This window comes from Xenopus tropicalis, chromosome 9 (assembly GCF_000004195.4).
Source record: "Xenopus tropicalis strain Nigerian chromosome 9, UCB_Xtro_10.0, whole genome shotgun sequence".
Classification (NCBI taxonomy): domain Eukaryota; kingdom Metazoa; phylum Chordata; class Amphibia; order Anura; family Pipidae; genus Xenopus; species Xenopus tropicalis.
The window spans coordinates 21,760,171-21,773,386 of record NC_030685.2 but is presented as its reverse complement, the minus strand read 5'-3'; the positions used below and the strand labels follow the sequence as shown (position 1 = coordinate 21,773,386).

Here is a 13,216-nt window from a genome sequence, read left to right as displayed (position 1 = left end):
ACACAATTATCTCTATATGTAAGGTACCAGCAAGATGCCTGATGTAGTGCTGGGAATCAGTGTTCTCATTGGTCACTTCTTTTTGGTCAGTAGAATGCTCATTGGTAAATTTTTTGCATCAATAATTATTTTTTTTGACAACTTCTATAGCAAAACTAGGGGGCGCAGTGGGACAGTGTTATGATTGGGTTTATAACCCCTCTAACAAATATCGAATGTTGAAGTTTTGGGACTCTAATTTGAATTTGTGCGTTTAAGCACAAAAAAATACAAATCATGGTAAAAATTCAAGCCATGATAAATCATCCCGTGTGTGTGCAGATTGATAAGCTTGTTTATTTGCTTTGTTTCCCATCAGACCCCATGTGCAGCTGCCTAGTGCATCTTATGTCCCACCGATGGAGTTATTTCAGGTAACCGCATGGTATGCATCAAAGCTTTTCATGGGTGGGCCTCTCACGTGGGACAAGGTCAACTATTTCTATTTTTACCAGTAAATGCAACATAACATTTCAGAGACCATCCCATTAGATGATGGCACTAATCAGTGCATTGTGACTAAGGCTAAAAAAAAAATGACACCTTTATGTGCTGAACTCCTCTGGACTAGACACTGGACCCTCCTTCTCTGTTCAGCTTTGGCATAAGCAAAAGGTGGCAACCCTGGTTGATGTTCAGTTTACTGTTGGTGTCTTGATGAAATGGGCATTTGTCTGCTTATAAATCTATGCTGCATAAAGAATGTTTGGTTTAGAGTTTACTATTCTTGAGTAATTATGGATTGGCCTTCATTAGAGATGGTGGGTGCTGACTTACTCTTTACCTGCTTTCTGTCTCAGCACGGCAAGGAGGAGTCCAGCCTCACTGCTATACCCTTTCTAATAATATGGCTATTCTTCTTTTCACAATTGTATCTTAACCCTTATGTTTTGTGCACAGTGTTCTCTTGTGGCCTGAAGAAGTCCTCACAGGAACTGTATGGGCTGCTCTGTTATGGGGAGCTCCGTAAGGAAATTGGTTGGTGTAAGTTATTTATTAGCTGTAACTTACTGTATAGGGATTGTCTTTTATATTCTTGTAGCAGTTTAATTTTATCAAAATCAAATTTACCAGAGCAGGGCCAAGAGGGGAGGTACCTCATCCACTGTCTCCTCTACCCCACCAGTCACTGCCTTAACCACCCCCGCTTTTGCTCATCACCACCAGGCTGCTCCCGCACCCACCAGCCCACCTGGTATAGTGGGGGAATATGGAAACCATGCTGCAAATTTTTTCCTGGGAATTGTACCCCACCCACCCAGTTGCATTTAAAGGCACATGTACTGTATATGTTGCCTACCTCTAGTTCCAGCCCTGCAATTAACCAGTTTATATATTTGTTTTCACCCTCCACTCTGGTGTCCTGTTGCCTCCAACATAAAACTCCCTCTTACCCCTGCACTTCCTGCAAAGTATAAGCTTTACACTGTGTCTCTTCCCTTTGTATCAGTGTAAATGTAGTGACATCTCTTTCTGTTTCCCTGCAGGGTAGCTTGGCACCTTGCGATGCCACCTGAGATATCAAGTAAATACAAAGAGTATAGTCTTCAAAAAAAGAATTTATTTTTGCAAATTACATTGTTCTTATTTCATCAGATATAAATTTGGGTTTAATAAATAGGCAAAAGGGACATTTGCGCAGGTCCATCAGGATAGGGCAGCCACAATAAACCATTGTATCTGAAATAACGTGTGAATGCAGCATCACCCATAGATTACTTCTCATATCAATCCGGTGGCATGGCTCTTCAGCTCATCCTGTCATTTCTCCCCATTTCTGGATGGGGTTGCAGATGAGACGCCTGGTGGAGCTCGGCAGCAATGGCTTCTTCCTGGCCGAGGTTCCTCAGAGAGCTCAGTAGGGAGTTACATGAGATTCCCTTTCCCTGCAGCTGCTCCGTCCCATACCTGGAAACAAACAGCAAGAATTACATATAAATGGTCAATAAAGGGAACTATTGTGAAAATGAAAATGTAATATCAGATTCCACTTTTAGTAATAAGAAACTTTTTAAGTGTAATCAATTTAAAATATTATTAGTTTCTGGCAAATCAAAGTCCTCTTTTCTATCCCCCTCTCAGCAATCTGTCTCTTTCCATGCAGGAGTTGGAGGGATAACAAGAAGTATCATACTTATTATAGGTAGAAAGTTTTTAATTTCCATTTTCAAGCTTATATTAAATTTCCATTTTCACAGTAGTTCCCCTTTAATTATAACCCAGGTTGATCTAATAGAAAATGTATTTTGAAAAACTTGAAATATATGAGAGCAGCTCCTTCCTGTCCTGGGTTCCTAGGAGAGCGCAGGGGAGAACTCGATGAGATTTCCTTTGACCGCAGTCGCCTCCATCTCACTCCTGAGAAACAGAAACACAGCAGCAATTTCATCTAAACGCCCATTAAACCTGAGATACAAGTTGGTCCAATATGAAAATACATTTTGACTTGAAATATTGGGTGTGAAATGAAAGAGTTGGTTCTTACCTTGGTACTAGACCTTTTTTGGCTGACGCAGATGGAGACACAATCTGCAACATTTTTGCTGTGGAAACAAATATTATTATTTATAATTTTTTTAAATGATGCAATTATTTGGTTTTATTCAACATCTACTATTGTGTTTTAGTAACTGAACTTATAAAGGGTTTATCTGTAAGAACGTGGGCTCACCTGCAGGTACTGTTGTTCCACCATTAGGCTGTTCCTCCACAACTTGATGTCGGGGAATCTGATATCCATTTTGTACCAATGAGGCTTCTCATGTGTATCTGGGGCAGGCCCAGAGTGGCAATCTGTAGATTCTGGCAAATGCCACAAGGGGCTGTTTGTACTTGAAATGCCAGGGTCTCTTTTGAATCTCAGTCCAGACCTGATATATGGTGACTCCTCCCACTGTTCCAGTCATATAGTTGCCCCTTCCAATAGTCTGTAGCTCACTCAGTGACACTTAAATGACTTTGCTCTTCAGGGCTGATGTACAGATACTCTGGAGCCCACCTGCAGATACTGTTGTTCCACCATTAGGCTGTTCCTTCACAATCAGGTCAGGCGTGGAGTGGCAATCTGTAGATTCTGGCAAATGCCACAAGGGGCTGTTCGGATCTCTGTACTTGAAATGCCAGGGTCTCTTTTGAATCTCAGTCCAGAACTCTGCCCCTTAAGGCTGACGTACAGATACTTTGGTGCTGCCATTAGACTGTTCCTTCAGAAACTGATGACTTGGGGCATCTGATATTAACTTTAAGTCATTGAGGCTTCTGATTTGTATATGGACTGGCCCACCACCCGCCCTTTCCAGCCATATATCTGCCCCTTGCAATTGCCTCTCACTCAGCTGAATAGTCAAATCCTTCAAACAGCTCTTGTGCCTCTGGTGATATCGCTTCAGCTGGTGGCATTAATCCCCAGGCTTGGCATTCAGATTGCCTGGTACTCTCTGTAAGGCCACTGACATCTGGTTTAAATGGAGGCATCAGTTCTCTTTCAAGAAATTCTTCCCAATCAATATCCTGTAAAATAGATGATATTAAATAACTACACACATGAAACATACAGATTACATACAAACACTGACAGATACAGGAGGTATAAAGGGCTGTGCTCATTAGAGATCCTACTGTATTCCTGGCTTGATGCACAATAATTACAATATAAACTTACTTCAAAGAATTCATGGGCTTTAACCTCTTCAGCACCGGCCTCGCTGTATCCGAGGCGATGACATGGATTCTTCTCCAGTAACTACAATAAATGTAAAATCATTGTTAAATTGACAGAACCATCAGGCCCCATCCCAGTCCCACAGCCAAATCATCATCCACTTACTCTTAGTATTAGGCACTGAGCTTCCTCTGACAATTCCTCTGTCAGGGCAGGTTTGTCGTTCCTGATGCTCTCAAATAATTCCATGTCATCTTCTGCATCAAATGGGAACTGAAACATGAATTATTAATCCTTTATTAAACCAGTGTTCTAATTTAATATTATAAGTATTTTAAAATCCCATTTATCATTATAATGGCAGTGATAGCTGATTTCTAGGCATTATGCTTACCTGGAACATGATCATGACATATAACACAACCCCAAGGGCCCACCAGTCAACGGCCCTGCTGTATGCCATCTCATCAATGATCTCTGGGGCCATGTAGCAGTTTGTTCCGCACCGGGTCTTACTGCGATCTCCATATCTGAAACCTTAAAGACAAGAAAACACAGTAAGATGATCTGTATCCCCTATCTGTGAGAGACTTCCCTCAGCTGCTTGCATACATACTGCACATACACAGATATATATATATATCATCCAAATCAACCCCAACTATTCCCTTATATGCTTTGCAATTATAACAAACGTTACCATCTTTGCTCAGGCCAAAATCCACGATTTTCAGATAGCCATGTACATCCACCATTAGATTTTCCAGTTTCAGATCTCTGAATTTGAAAAAATATGAAAATTGTTAAATAGTAGACACCATAGTGAGGGAAGAGAGATATATTAGATAAATCACACCATCTTTTAAATTTTACATTGAATTATATAATTTGTACAGTGCTATAAGAGCTGTAACACTTACCTATGAACAATATTGTTCCGGTGCAATTCCTCCAGGCCGAGCACTATACAGGCAGTGTAAAACCTACATAAAGAGGAAAATAATTCAGTGAGTGATTTGATTCAGGACATATATGTGAGTGCTACTCTATGTGAATGTGATTGTCAGTGTGCCAGGACTCTCTGCCAGTCAGACACCTCAGTATTTCACATGGATCCTAATCCCATCCCACTTACATGGCTTTTGATTCCTCAAATGCTCCTTGATGCTCGAGCAGATGGCACAGATCACCTCCAGGAAGATATTCCATAACAAAAAAGAGGTGATTCTCACTCTGGAATGTGGCGTATAAGGAAACCAGGAATGGGTGCTCTGCGCTGGTAACCTTCTGAAGGATTCGCTTCTCCTTGAATACACTGGGGGAGAGAGTATAAAGCTGTCACTAAATGAACCCTGAACATTTACCACTTTTTGCACTTTGTTGAAAGTAACAATAAACATTAATAATACTGACAATTCTTTGACATTTTGTTGTGCAAAAAAGACACCAAAAGTACATTTTATATGACTAAATTAAAAATATCAGTAGAAAACAGAGAGCAGGTAATGACCGCTCTTTAACTGACCTCTTGATATCATTCTTGGCAATAATCCTCTCTTTCTTGAGGGTCTTTATGGCACACAGTTGTTTTGTGTCCTTGTACTCTGCCAGGAACACCTGGAATGAGACAGTAAGGTCAGTGCCTATGCTTTAGCAGGGTAATAACCCTTATTAGGGACACAGCAACTCACCTTTCCAAAGGTGCCTTCACCCAATACTTTTCCCAGATTGAAGTTTTCCAGAGATCTGGGCATGGCGCTGAAATGAAAAGTTACAGGCAGAGAGTTATAGTTATTTTATAATAATAATGGTAAACAGAATAACAGCAGAATACAAATAATAGTGAGAATATAATCCAAACTAATACCTATCAGAGGGTCCTTCTGCGCCTAGTAGCTCGGTGACTGACTCTGAGCCATTGGAAGCTTCTTCACACTATTAGAGAACAAAGGGAATTATATATCATAAAATGACTGATATATATGTGAATAATTTTTTAAAGAATACATGGAATGTACTTACAGCTGAGGGGACACTAAAGGAGGTGACAGTGAAGTTTGCCACCGTGTCCTCTTCTGACTCAAATCCACCCTCCTCCTGTTCTAGGATCATTTGTCCAACAGTGTGAGACATTCCAACATCAGGAGGCTCAATCACTTCAGGAGAATCTATAACAAACAACATGGCATCATTAGCACTGTACCCTGTGATTGTTATTGTAACCAGGACACCCCCCAAAAAATATATATAATCAGGAAATATTAAACTATAATATTCCCATAAATGGATAAGAGTATTGAGCTATGAAAGATATTACTCAATAGATAAGAAAGATTAGTGAATGCTAAACCTGGTTATTATATATAATGTCACCCCATTTCTTATTGTTTTACCAAAAATATCAATAGTGAATGAGCCAGGAACTCATAGTATAAACATTACAGGTGCATATTAGTCTCTTTATGATCACACTTACCCATTAATGGCACCGGGTGGTCGGGCATCTCTACAGTGGCAATGAATTCCACCGGAGGCTCCAGCACATCAGTAATTTCATGAATCTTCACAAATATAGGTTCAAAATTGGAATAGTTCTGTAAAGGTGAAGACACGCAGAATATTAAATGACAGGCAGAATATTAAACAAACACACAAGGGCTCATTTATATATGTGGGCAATGTGCTGAGTACAAAAAAATCTGTTTGACCATCAAGTGACCATGTTAATTTTTGCCCAGTAAAATATTGTGTTTGCAACTATACACAAGCTATGCTATAACCTAAGTGAAAGTTTTATGCCCGGATGTGAATAGTGCACACTTTGCCCTGTGCCATTATGGGCATTAAGATGGTGGGCATGGGCATTCTCTTACATGCATATATTGAAAAAGAGAAGAGAATCCCTTTACCTTGGATTTAGATGAAATAGTTTGACAGCAACCCATCACCTTTTCTCCTGTAAAAGAAAAGAACATGGAATTAAAAACATCTCATGGAAACGGCTTAATGATGCAGGAAAATGTACTTACAGAGAGAGAGCAGGCAACAGGCAGGGATCTGTAGCTGTGCAGCTAACTGCATCACGGGATATCATTGGAAATCAAGCATCTGATTGGCTGCCATGTGATACTAGACCTGGTACAAACTTTGTGACTATTATTATATTGCCCTAAAAGTGATGCCAAAATGCATTCCCTTTCTTCCAATCATTACCCAGCTGCCCATGTCTGGACTAGTATTCAGAGGTTCAAACAACTCCCCTCAGACCCAATATAAAGCAGCTTACAGCAGCCCCTTTGGCATTGACCAGAGTTTCCAGACCTGCCATCCATTATCAGTAATGGCTAAAGAATAAGGAACCTATAACTCTGATATAAGCAGCACTAATGTTACACTAAATATATTATATAGGGATAATGTGCAAAAAAAATATGTATATGATTAATAAAAATGTATAGAGAAGTGTCAGTATCACTGCAACAACAATAGGGAGTCACGTGCCAGTGAAAGCATCAAAACACGGGCAAAACTGTCTCAGTACACTGGCCCAAGGACTGGCAATGCCTCCCTCTTAATGAATTAGCCCCTGGCCCTGGCATTTCAATTACACCAAGGTCCAAACAACTCCCCTCAGACTATATAAAGCATCAGTCTATGGCAGCTTACAGCAGCTCCTGTCATCAACCACCAACCTACCATCCATTATCAGCAATGGCTAAAGAATAGGGAGCCCATAACTTTGATATAATCAGCACTAATATTACACTAAATATAATATAAAGTAAAAATATGAGAAGGAAATATTAATGGGATGAATAAAAATGTATAGAGAAGTGTCAGTATTGCTGTAATTACAATAGAAAGCCACGTGCCAGTGAGCCCACTGGATATGGGCAAAATCATACTTCTTGTGCTTTTAGTTTTTATTCAGTGCAGCCCAAGGACTGGCAATGCCTCCCTATTAATGAATTAGCAATGTAATAACAGGATTCTTTCCATATTTAGCAGGAAAATGTACTTACAGTGAGAGCAGGCAACAGGCAGCGATCTCTAGCTTTGCAGCCAACTGTCAAAAAAACCAGTTGGGCAGTAAGGGCATCATGTGACATTGGCTGAAAGCATCGGTTGCTCTGTGACACTAGACCTGGAATAAACTGTGACAGTTATTACATTGCCCCAATAGCATTGCCATACTGTGTTACCTTTCTTCCAGCCATTGACCAACTGCCTCTCTTTAACTCTCAATATAAAGCTTCAAATCCATACAGTACAGTAACACAACAACACTTTGTATCTCATTAGATCTATAACACAGCAGGTTGCTGCCTGAGCCTAAGCCCATAAGTGCGGCTACTCGGTATAAGAGTTTTATTTTGAAACGTAAAGGGGAAATCATGGTTTTATTTTATTTCTAGAAAGCAGCAGAAAGTGAAATCGCTCTACTCTTGCAAATAATAAACACATCACAGCTTTAACCCTTTTACTGCCAGCCATTTTGGTCAAAGTGGAACTTGTATTGCCAGACAGTTTTTGAACGTTTTGCACTTTTTCAATTTAGGAGCCTTTCCTTGGGGGGACTTTTAGTTTAGTTTATCACACCTGAGTTCAATTTCTGTAGTCACCCCCAGGCCTGATTACTGCCACACCTGTTTTAATCAAGAAATCACTTAAATAGGAGCTACCTGACACAGAGAAGTAGACCAAAAGCACCTCAAAAGCTAGACATCATGCCAAGATCCAAAGAAATTGAGGAACAAATGAGAACAAAAGTAATTGAGATCTATCAGTCTGGTAAAGGTTATAAAGCCATTTCTAAAGCTTTGGGACTCCAGCGAACCACAGTGAGAGCCATTATCCACAAATGGCAAAAACATGGAACAGTGGTGAACCTTCCCAGGAGTGGCCGGCCGACCAAAATTACCCCAAGAGTGCAGAGACAACTCATCCGAGAGGCCACAAAAGACCCCAGGACAACATCTAAAGAACTGCAGGCCTCACTTGCCTCAATTAAGGTCAGTGTTCACGACTCCACCATAAGAAAGAGACTGGGCAAAAATGGCCTGCATGGCAGATTTCCAAGGCGCAAACCACTTTTAAGCAAAAAGAACATTATGGCTCGTCTCAATTTTGCTAAAAAACATCTCAATGATTGCCAAGACTTTTGGGAAAATACCTTGTGGACCGACGAGGCAAAAGTTGAACTTTTTGGAAGGTGCGTGTCCCGTTACATCTGGCGTAAAAGTAACACAGCATTTCAGAAAAAGAACATCATACCAACAGTAAAATATGGTGGTGGTAGTGTGATGGTCTGGGGTTGTTTTGCTGCTTCAGGACCTGGAAGGCTTGCTGTGATAGATGGAACCATGAATTCTACTGTCTACCAAAAAATCCTGAAGGAGAATGTCCGGCCATCTGTTCGTCAACTCAAGCTGAAGCGATCTTGGGTGCTGCAGCAGGACAATGACCCAAAACACACCAGCAAATGCACCTCTGAATGGCTGAAGAAAAACAAAATGAAGACTTTGGAGTGGCCTAGTCAAAGTCCTGACCTGAATCCTATTGAGATGTTGTGGCATGGCCTTAAAAAGGCAGTTCATGCTAGAAAACCCTCAAATAAAGCTGAATTACAACAATTCTGCAAAGATGAGTGGGCCAAAATTCCTCCAGAGCGCTGTAAAAGACTCGTTGCAAGTTATCGCAAACGCTTGATTGCAGTTATTGCTGCTAAGGGTGGCCCAACCAGTTATTAGGTTCAGGGGGCAATTACTTTTTCACACAGGGCCATGTAGGTTTGGATTTTTTTTCTCCCTAAATAATAAAACCCCTCATTTAAAAACTGCATTTTGTGTTTACTTGTGTTATCTTTGACTAATAGTTAAATGTGTTTGATGAGCAGAAACATTTTGTGTGACAAACATGCAAAAGAATAAGAAATCAGGAAGGGGGCAAATAGTTTTTCACACCACTGTATTTAGTTTTATAGAGATTTCTCACTTGTATAGGTTAAAAACTCCCAGCAGTACATTACCAAATTTCCAAAGCACTGCTCCAGAAAGCTGCATACTTTAGATTTCAAGGCCAAAAATTCCACTAACAGAAGGTTTATCCCAGAAAATTAATAGGTAGAACTGTCTGTCTACTCCAAACCACTAAGTTGCAATGCTTTCCTAAAGTTATTGGTTTTTATCAAAATAAACCAATATGTATAGGTTTACCTAAGTATGTGGCATGTAGGGGCCCCAATGGGAACATACCCCCATATGATCTATCATTTCTGTCATTTCAGCTCCTGCAAAATCAACACATTTACATCATTTTATATGGGATAAAGCTACAAAAGAGTACACGCACCCCAAAGCCATATATTTTTGGAAAGTACACATTCTGACAAATCCAACATGGGTAAAGAGTCCTTTCTACACCAAAGTACCAATCTGGAAAGCTTTCCTAAAATTAGTGGTTTTTATGATATTTCAGAAAATCGCCTAAAAATGTTGCAATTTGCTGCTTTTATCTCACACAATTTCTTGCGTACAAAGGCAAATCACCCCAAATATGAACACCAGAGGTCTACTGAACAGTTTGATGCCCAATATGCATAGATATACCAAAGTCTGCGGTATGTACTGACCCCAAAATGAAAATAGCGCATATGGATTTCTCGCCTGCCAACTCAGCTTTTGCACACAGAGCCCCCTGTCAGTGTATTATGTGCCGTAACCCCCCCCTAACTATACAGAGACCCCCAGACAACTATATAGTTTTGGAAAGTACACGTTCTGATGAATTCAAAATAAGTAAAGTTATTTTCTATATTTTTCTTTCACTTTATATGGATGGATGCTCCAGTATGCTTTTCTTACTTCAGGAATTCTCTATAGATACGAGCCTATCACTATTCCATTTATAGAATAAGAATAAGAGGGTACCCAATGTGTTTCAGCCCAACCTACGGGGTCTTTGTCAGTCACAGTGATGATGAAGCACTGTTTTAACATACCCCATTTCTAAAAGATACTTGAAATTACATCCTCTATACAGCCTTTGATTTTCAGCTTGGAGCAGTCTGATCAAAAATAATTGACAAGTGGATGCTTATTGCCAGCTTATTGCCAGCCCATGCCGATAAACCCCAGCTTCCTTTCTTGCTCTCTATATTATTAGTTGGTTGTTTTTTTTGTAATTATTTTACTTAAGATGACAACAAAGCAAGTTCTTTATTGATTTATCTTTATACCAAGATGTCCACCGCTGAATCCTTGGAGGGAAGATACCCTGCATTTTTCAGTTGATAATTGGATTTTTTTCAGTTTAATATTAAACTGGTGCAGACAGTGCCACGCCATATATACATGTTGTTCCTTTGCAGTGTGTGATTGTTTGCGAGGGAAAATCTTGTAGTCATGCACTATATGGAAAAAAGCATGTGGACTCCCATCTAATTATTGTAATTGGGTATTTAAGCCATACCCAACAATGCCAGCACAGATGCCACTATATCATACAATGACATCCTTCCATGATTCCTGCGGTGCTGTAACAGTTTGGGGAATTTTGCAGCACGATAATGCCCCCATGCACAAAGTAGGGTCTATGCAAAATGAGTTTCCTGAGATGAGAATGGAAGAACCTGATTGGCCTGCACAGGGCCTTGACCTCAACCCAACTGTGAGATGAATTGGAACACATGGGTTCATATAGTCAGTGCTCAAACTTGTGATTGGTTAAATGCAAACATGCTGAGTAGGAATGTTCTGGGCACTTAAAGAAGCAATATGCCGTTGTTGAAACTGTCCAGACAAGGGAGAAACACATGAATGATAGCAGCATTTACACATCCAGTATGTGTTGGGTTTATATACCCACCCCTGAGTGCCAAATAGAATAGCTGGGAATGCCCAAACCATAGGACAGCTGTCAAGCAGTGATTTAGTTTCATTGCTTTTGTTGGCACTGTACCTGGGAATTATCCTGCTCAACTGTCCCCAATCAGACAGAAAGTCAAACCTGCCTAATTGATGTCTGTCGGGTAGGCCCGTTGGGGGTGCCCATACATAGCAGCTTCATTGCTGAATTGGTCTGAAGGACCCCAGTTGGCATCTGAAATCTGCCCGTGTATGGCCACCTTTAGAGTCAGACTGAGCTAGCTTTCTTGCAGCCATGTGAATGAGGGCATCATGGAGCTTACTAACATAGGAGCTAAGTGTCATAGAATCAGCAATTGGCTTTGATCAGATGAGAATTTGCTATGAATAACTGCCCTGGGCGAGAATGTTATATGTGCTAGCGAATGAGCTCCCATAAAGCCCTTAGGGAAGTGCTCTGCCCATAAGCACTATATTGTAAAAGGCAAAGCCCATAACCTTGTAACATTTACCAGCATACAGTATATTAAGGTTATCCACAACGGAAAAAAGGCATTGAAATGTGTTTGTTTTGTAGGCCAAGAGTTCCCAGCTCCTGTACTCCAGACATGCTAGGAGTTGTGGTTCTGTAGAGCAGGTATAAAGGTGGCCATACACAAACAGAGTGGATCTTCCCCCGATATCCCCTCCTACGGGTGGGCGATATCGGGGAGCATTTAGGTAAAAAAAATAATAGTCCGATCATTTGGCCCTGGGGCCAAACGATCGGATTATGTTGGCGGCAATGGGGCAGTCGGATCGGGGACTGCATCAATGAGCCAATGCGGTCCCCGATCCGACCGGATTTTCTAACCTGGCCGATCGAGATCTGGCCAATTTCAGGCCAGATATCGGTCGGCCAGGCCGCTCTGCTCTCCCCATACACGGGCCGATTAGCTGCCGAATCGGTCCAAGGGACCGATATCGGCAGCTATAGTCGGCCCGTGTATGGGGACCTTTAGACTAATGCCCCGTGGAGAGATTAGGTAAATTCATGCAACTTTGGAAAACTGAAGGGACGTGTAGGCCTTTGTTCCAGGGATTCCCTTTATTGCCAGTGGGAAGGACCCTAGCAACCATATAGCTGCTTGACAAAAATTGACAATTCAAAAACTATTAAAAATTTAAAAAAAGACCAACTGCAATTTGTCTCAGAATATTGCTTTGACATACAAAAAGTTAATGTAAAGGTGAACTACCCCTTTAGCTGCATGGCTATGGCACACAAGGTGTATTGTTTAGGACACTAATTGCATATGTACTCCCTTCTACCTCTAATGGGAAAACCACTGGCAATCTAATCGGCCAATGTGCCACCTGCATGGTTGAGGCATTTCCTGGGATTCATCTATTGGCACAATAATGCATCACGTTACAGAGATTGTCCATTATTCACATCAGTCCCTGCTTATAGTCTAGGGCCCCTATCACATTTGTACACACTAGGGTCATTTTCATTACAAGTCAGTTAACCTGGCAGATATGTTTCCATATGTGTCCTGTTGCCTCCAACCTGGAACATTGGGTCTCTTCCCTTTGTATCAGTGTAAATGTATTGGTATCTCTTTGTATTAATTGGAACCTACCCTGTAAGGAAACACAGAAATCATAG

General features: G+C 40.8%; 1 protein-coding gene across 2 annotated transcripts; it reads right to left on the bottom strand.

Moving 5' to 3' along the window:
• Positions 1–1,769: 1,769 nt before the first annotated feature.
• Positions 1,770–6,659, bottom strand: LOC101732209 (serine/threonine-protein kinase N2). 2 transcript variants are annotated; one of them, XR_004220530.1, is made up of 13 exons: positions 6,177–6,659; positions 5,723–5,868; positions 5,568–5,635; positions 5,392–5,458; positions 5,226–5,317; positions 4,836–5,015; positions 4,621–4,683; positions 4,401–4,477; positions 4,095–4,237; positions 3,866–3,973; positions 3,701–3,781; positions 2,525–3,549; positions 1,770–2,397 (listed from the first exon to the last, which is right to left on the bottom strand). XR_004220530.1 is itself a non-coding variant. In XM_031893638.1 (12 exons), the coding sequence occupies exons 1-12, from the start codon at positions 6,202–6,204 to the stop codon at positions 3,367–3,369; spliced, it is 1,236 nt and encodes a 411-aa protein (XP_031749498.1). In that variant the 5' UTR covers positions 6,205–6,659; the 3' UTR covers positions 1,770–3,366. The 2 variants fall into 2 exon arrangements, 1 of the variants encoding a protein (XP_031749498.1); XM_031893638.1 differs by having other exon boundaries at positions 1,770–3,549.
• Positions 6,660–13,216: the final 6,557 nt, after the last annotated feature.

Coding starts and splice junctions, on each gene's coding strand:
- LOC101732209 (XM_031893638.1), bottom strand. CDS start 6,204: ATGCCCGACCACCCGGTGCCATTAATGG. Junction 5,869..6,176: donor CCACCCGGTGCCATTAATGG/GTAAGTGTGATC, acceptor TGTTTGTTATAG/ATTCTCCTGAAGTGATTGAG. Junction 5,318..5,391: donor GTGAAGGCACCTTTGGAAAG/GTGAGTTGCTGT, acceptor GTCTCATTCCAG/GTGTTCCTGGCAGAGTACAA.